This window comes from Pygocentrus nattereri, chromosome 5 (genome assembly GCF_015220715.1).
Source record: "Pygocentrus nattereri isolate fPygNat1 chromosome 5, fPygNat1.pri, whole genome shotgun sequence".
In the NCBI taxonomy this organism is placed as follows: Eukaryota; Metazoa; Chordata; class Actinopteri; order Characiformes; family Serrasalmidae; genus Pygocentrus; species Pygocentrus nattereri.
Genome location: NC_051215.1, coordinates 46863420 through 46870255, shown reverse-complemented (window position 1 = coordinate 46870255; position 6836 = coordinate 46863420). Strand labels below are relative to the sequence as shown.

Genomic DNA, 6836 nt, shown 5'->3' with positions numbered 1-6836 from the left:
ACCTGACTGCATCAGCCAGGAAACTTAAACTGGGCTGTGGTTGGATCTTCCAGCAGGACAATGATCCAAATCACACCTCAAAATCAACACAAAAATCATCCACTGACCACAGAATGAAGGTTTTGTCATGGCCACTCCAGACCTGTGACCCAAACCCCATAGAAAACCTGTGAGATGAGCTGAAGAGGAGAGTCCACAGTGTGGACAGTTGTAATATAAAGGATCTGAAGAGCTTCTGTACTGAGGAATAGTCTCAGATCTTTTGCCATGTGATCTGTCGCATTACCTTGTTTGTTAATTCTCTTCTTGTTACTTTTTTTCCAGAGTGCCTTGAAATGTTGATCCTATATAAGCCATTTATTTGTTACTGGACAAAACAATGTAGCGTAGTTGTTTTAACTGATGTCAATACATTACACAAGGAAAAACAATCAAGTTCACCTAACTAAGTAAAAATTCAAGTTCACCTACCTAAGCAGACGTGAGATTGAAGCAGAAGAAGTGGAGCGCTGCCAGCTGAGTGGAAACCCTTTACAGCGTTGGAGCTGTCTGAGCTCACCTTCTCAGCTGAAGCAGCGAGGATCACTGAGCGTTAGAAACTATAACTCATACATACAGTTAAGCTGGAATCTCTTCATGTTTTCAATCCAGTGAGTTTGCCTGATCTTGTCAGAGTGAACTAAGTGACGTTTACAGTGTGGTGACCACTCTGTGGGCCAGAGCATCAGTCTAGACGCCCACCCTTTATAATGAAGCGGCCCCTTTGTATGTGTGGAGAGTCGTTAATAGTTGTCCAGGAATGCACAATTACCACACTGTACGCCAACATCATGTTTAGATTATCTGAGCTCAGCAGCTGTCCTTTACATTGTGTGAACATTTAACGATGGCTGGACCAATAGAAACACTCCAAAATTGCTTATATTTAAAAATGTCCCAAAGTTTTGTCATACACTTCTATAACATAAGAACAGCTGAGGCAGTTTGCACTGAAGTCCCTGTAGTTGCTGAATAATAAGGCTTAGTATGTAATAAGCCTGGAACTATAAGGGGTTAACTTACATTGAAGGTAAGAAACTTTTGCCCTCTCCTGTAAAGTTAAAGTTTTGGAGATGCTTGTTTCTGTTTGGACAGCAGCAGCATATTTGAGGGGTAGTCCACTGTTAAAAGATTTTTTTTAAATCAATTCTAAAAATAAAGGGTATCCAGTGGACGGGCTTTAAGATGTGAGTAATATGGGCTAGTGGTCTTGCAGAGAACAAGTGCAACAGAATGGTCAGTCAATTGTAATTTATTTCTGGATTTCTTAGAGTGACCTGAAAGAAGATTATTACAGCAGTCCAACCTACTAATTATAAAAGCATGAATAAGCTTCTCTGCCTCCACATGAGTGAGGAATGGTTGAATCCTTTGCAATATTTCTAAGATGATAAAAGGCAGCTCTGGTGACACTTTTATTAGGGATTTCAAAATTATACCTGGGACTAAAAACAGATTTTTTACAAAAGGTCTAAATTTGTTTGTGAAAGATGTTAAAATGGGAGAGAATGCCAATAGTTTCTTTTTTTTCTCAGTTTAGTTGGAGAAACATACCAATATTAATATGCTTATTAATATTATTCTATTTAAGGGGCCCGTGTCATCAGGTGAAATTAAAACATAAATGCGTGTTATCCGCGTAACAATGAGTGTTAATCCCATTCTTTTTGATAAGTGGTAGCATATACATGCTGAAAAAAATAGAACCCAAAATTAAACCCTGGGGAACTCCACAAGTGATGTCGCAGGTACAGGATGAATGATCGCTGAGTGACACAAAAAAACTTTCTTTTTGACAAATATAATCTAAATCAGTTAAGAGCAGAGGTCAACTCATATTTGCAGCCTATCAATTAATACATTATTAATATGTTATAGTAAACAGTCAAAAACCCAAATCTAAGAAATGAGAATCTTATGTCCTTAAGAACATTAAGTAAAGTGATTTAAGTACTATGATGCTTATGCCAGACTGAAACTTTTGAAAAACAATATGTATGTGTGTGTGCGTGTGTGTGTGTGTGTGTGTGTGTGTGTGTGTGTGTGTGTGCGTGTGTGTGTGTGTGTGTGTGTGTGTGTGTATATATATATATATAGTGCTTGTAACTGGACTACTCCCCTTTGCAAGAAGAAGGTCTGATAAAGGATCTGAAAACGTGGCCTGATAAAGGTTCCACCCAGGGTGGATTCCATCTTTACTGAGACAACCTTTGAATGGTGCTTTACCCAAGAATGACAGTCATAAAACGAAGTGCTGGAATGCAGAAAGGGAAGGAGGCACAAGGAGGCTTTAAAAGAAGTGTTACAAGATTTTTTCACATTCAGAACAAACGCCTGGAGTTTGACAAGGTTGATAATGTGAAAATCTGATTGATTTTGGGCACAACTTACCATAGTGTACAATGTAATATAGATTTTTATGTACTGTAGTTAAACAGGATCAAGAAGAATGCGCTTTCAAAGTATATGAACAGCTCACCACAAAAGCTTGCCAGACTTGGCAGGGTTAGTCTTAACTGGATGTCTACTACACAACTTTTAAAATCCTAACAACATCACACACTTTATGTCAACATTTTGCATAACTTTTGTTTTTGTCTGGGGCACTTAATAATGAGTAATAACTAATAACCAGCAATATAAAATTTGACTCGATCATCTGCTTCGTCAATTGCTTTCGACTGAGCTTCTGAAAAAAATCGCATCAGATTTCTCAGAAGTGCCAAATTGGGATTAAAATTAGGCTCAAACTTTTATTACACTCTCCTATAATATAAGAATAGCTCGACCAGTTTGCACTGAAGCTTCAGTGTGTAATAAGCCTGGGATTTGAAAGGGTTAAGCCCCCCAGAGTAAACAATGAGTGTAAAAAAAAGTGTTCATTCAATATTTAAAAAAAAAAAAATTCATCCAACCACCAAATTGCTGCTCCTAAAAATACATGTCAAAAATGGTCTTTTGAGCAAAACCATAGAATAACCACTTTTAATTCCCTAACGAGCATTTTTTAAATATTAAATGAGAGGAATAAGAACATAAAATGAAAGAACCTCCTCAAAGTGTAAAAGTTTTATAGATTTAATAGCTTTTAAAGAAAAAAAACATTTTTGAGAAATGTACTTCAATACCAATTTGTAAGACTGTAGGTAATAATTTGTGTAGTAGGTAATAACTACACACACAGCTCCTGAGGGAACTTAAAGTGGTACAGTTCAGTACCTTGTGGTTTAATCATACTGCCAACGTGTAGACTGTACAGGTTATGACTCTGGGGCAATAGAAAAGAGTACTCTCAGTGTTTCCCGTTATGATGACATACTGTACATGAAAAATCTGACTACTGTGATTACATCACAGCCACTCCTGCGCAATTATCACAATGTAGTGAAAAGGTTAATAACTGACCCAGGTTTTATTATCACACCCACCAGCCCCACACCCTGTTTCTACATACATATATATATATATATATATATATATATATATATATACATGCATAGGAATGCACTTCTGCATATCAGCAGACAGACGGGCTTTTCTAGAGGAGTCACACAGAGACACAGAGTGGGATCTTAACCCAGAAGGTATGAAAATAATAATATAATATAATATAAATTATGACATAATAACATTCAGTTTTAGACTGCATCATTTTTATTTGCTCTCAGTGTTAGAGTAAATGGCACATTTTACATTTTATTTTATTTATACTCAGCAACAGACATTGTGCACTAAAACATGCCATATTTAAGCTTGTTTGCTGTGGAGAATGTGTTAACATATCTTCTGATCAGGGGGGTTCAAACTTTTGCATGCAACTGAATTTACCAAATGTTAAGAACAGGAAATATTTTACAAGTAGATGTGTTTTCCTCTGTTTAGCTGGAGATGAGGTCAGCAGTGTGTGGTGTTGCTCTGTTGGTCATGCTTTTGGCCGGGGTGCGAGCGTTCGTGCCGGTCGGGGGTGGAGGTAACACACATGTGACCATCACTGGAAATGCTGTGATGAAAAAGATCAATGAAGTGTGCAAGGCAGTGGCCGAGTCTGAGGGGAGAGAGTTCAAGCCGACGGTGAGTGTGTGTATTAGAGGTCTGCAGAGATATGAACTCAAAGCCCTAAATTTGGAACTCGTCCTGGCAGAGATTAATTACTCATTTATTTAATTAATCATACACCTGTAATACACTAATAATAATTCTTCTGAGTACACTTTTGTGGAACTGTTGATCACTCCATACAGGGAACAGCATCCAACCTACTTTGACCAACTGCTAGCCATAGTGTGCAAGGCGTGGCGTCAGAGGGTCATTTTGCAATCCCCCACTGGTTAATCATCATACCAGTAAACCCACTACATTTCGTACATGGTTTCAGAGGAGCAGGCAGCAAAAACATTCAAAGTGAAACTAAACTTTGTGCATGCTGCCTCTGCTTGCTGTGCACACACAACGTAAAAGGTGACATTGATTAATATAGGAGGGTCTGCATGCATCACATGTACAGTGCTGTATGTTGTGAGAAGAGAGCAGATTTTCTCAGCGCGTAGACATTTGGTGATTTGCTGTAAATGTAGCTCTGCTTTCTCCTGAATATTATGTGGCTTTTCACCAACCTATCACGTCCCTCTCATCATCCATGGTTTCATTCAGGGGCACATTCACCCACTCCTCAAACACCCGAACTATTCACAGGTTATGAGAGAGAGAAAGAGAGAAAACGTGTGAATGAACTGTATCTATTACAAAAAAATCACTCATTAAGAAACAAACTAGAACTCAACCCAAGGCCAGTGCTTCACATGAGAAAACAGCCCAAAACATCACATTTTGTTGGACCCATCAAAAAAGAGTCAAATCAAGAGGATTTTATTGTCATTCCAAGTACAAGTACACAGTGGAGTGAAAAACAAGGAATAAAAAGTAAAAAGCGCGAACATGCAGACAGTGTGCAAACAAAAAAACTTTGAGCTAGACACAATAAATAATAAATATGATAAATTAAACAGACATTAGACATGGTAAACAGACAGGACAGTGCAGCACTGACATAGCACTCATTCTGGACATGAGGTAGTGGAATAAAGTGCAGAGATATTTAAGATGCTGTGATCTGTGAGTCACGCGGTCAGATGACAGACATGAACACAGCAGTTACTGAGGTAGAAAAAACCTGAGTAAACAGTGTAAACACAGTGTAGCAGCAATGATCCAGATAGTGCAAGTAGAGCATCAAAAGAGTTGTGTGTGTGGAGTATGTGTGAGGGGGGGCCGGGGGTTAGCTCAGTCCTTGTGAGTTTAAAAACCTGATTGCTTGAGGAATAAAGCTGTTGCAGAGTCTGGCAGTGGTGACACGGACGCTCCAGTACCTTCTGCCAGGCAGCAACGGTGAAAAAAAGTCTAAGTGAGGGATGAATGGGGTCGCTCACAATGCTGGTGGCTTTCCGGATACAATGTATGGTGTAGATGTCACTGATGGGGTGTTGAGGGACCAGGTGAGGTTCTCTGTGATGTGGACACGGAGGAACTTGGCGCTCCTGATGATTTCCACAGCAGAGCCAGTGATGTTAAGTGGGGGGTGGTCACTTCGCACTCTTCGGAAGTCAACAACCATCTCCTTAGTTTTGTCTACATTCAGAAACAGGTTGTAGGTTCCATGCCAGTCCGTTAGCCGTGGAACCTCCTCTCTATATGCTGACTCATCATTCTTGAGTAGACCCACCACTGTCGTGTCATCAGCAAACTTGCTGATGTGATTTGAGCTGTACTCTGCAGTACAGTCGCGAGTCAGTACAGTGAACAGCAGTGGACTGAGCACACAGCCCTGGGTGGTGCCAGTGCTCGGTATGGTGGTGCTGGAAATGTTATTACCTATCCTGACTAACTGAGGTCTCTCAATCAGGAAATCCAGGATCCAGTTACAGAGGGAAGTGTTCAGGCCCAGCAGGCTCAGTTTTTCAATCAGCTGCTGAGGAATGGTGGTGTTGAACGCTGAACTGAAGTCTATGAACAGCATTCTGATATAGGCGTCTTTATTGTCCAGGTGGGAGAGAGCCAGGTGGAGTGTGATGGAGATGGTGTCATCTGTTGAGCGGTTGGGGAGATATGCAAATTGCAGTGGGTCAAGTGAAGGAGGAAGCTGGTCTTTAATGTGGCTCATGACAAGCATCTCGAAGCACTTCATGATGATGGGAGTGAGTGCAACGGGACAGTAGTCATTGAGGCAGGACACTGGAGACTTTTTCAGCACAGGGATGATGATGGTGGACTTGAAGCACGTTGGAACGACTGCAGTGCTCAGAGAGATGTTGAATATTTTCGTGGGTTGACTCTGTTTAGAGTTCTCCGCACATCAGCAGTGGACAGATACAGTATCTATTCATTTGGAGGAGGTGTTGTTCTCCTCACTGTCGTGTCGTTCTGTGCATCAAACCCAGCATTGAAGTTATTAAGTGCATCTGGCAGGGAGGCATCACTGTTGCAAGCAGGTGGAGGTGACTTGTAGTTGGTGATGGCCTGGATGCCCTGCCACATGTGCCGTGTGTCAGCAGTGTTTTGAAAATGATCATGGATTTTCTTTGAGTAGGCACGCCTAGCCTCTTTGATGGCCCGGGAGAGCTTGGCTCTTGCCACCCTGAGGCTTGCTTTGTCCCTTGACTTGACAGCTTTGTTGCTGGTTCTCAGCAGCATGCGCACCTCTGCAGTCATCCATGGTTTCTGGTTGGGGTAAGTGGTAATGGGTTTGGAGACAGTAACATCATCAATGCACTTGCTGATGTAGCCAGCCACTGATTCTGTGT

At 40.8% G+C, this 6836-nt stretch overlaps 1 protein-coding gene across 1 annotated transcript in view; it reads left to right on the top strand.

Moving 5' to 3' along the window:
• Positions 1–3538: 3538 nt before the first annotated feature.
• LOC108434779 (von Willebrand factor A domain-containing protein 7-like) overlaps positions 3539–6836 on the top strand; it is a 24112-nt gene continuing 20814 nt past the window's right edge. Inside the window, exons 1-2 of the mRNA XM_017710153.2 lie at positions 3539–3623; positions 3922–4110. Of these exons, the coding sequence (XP_017565642.2) occupies positions 3928–4110 (183 nt within the window). The 5' untranslated portion in view covers positions 3539–3623; positions 3922–3927. The remainder of the gene's footprint in view (positions 3624–3921; positions 4111–6836) is intronic.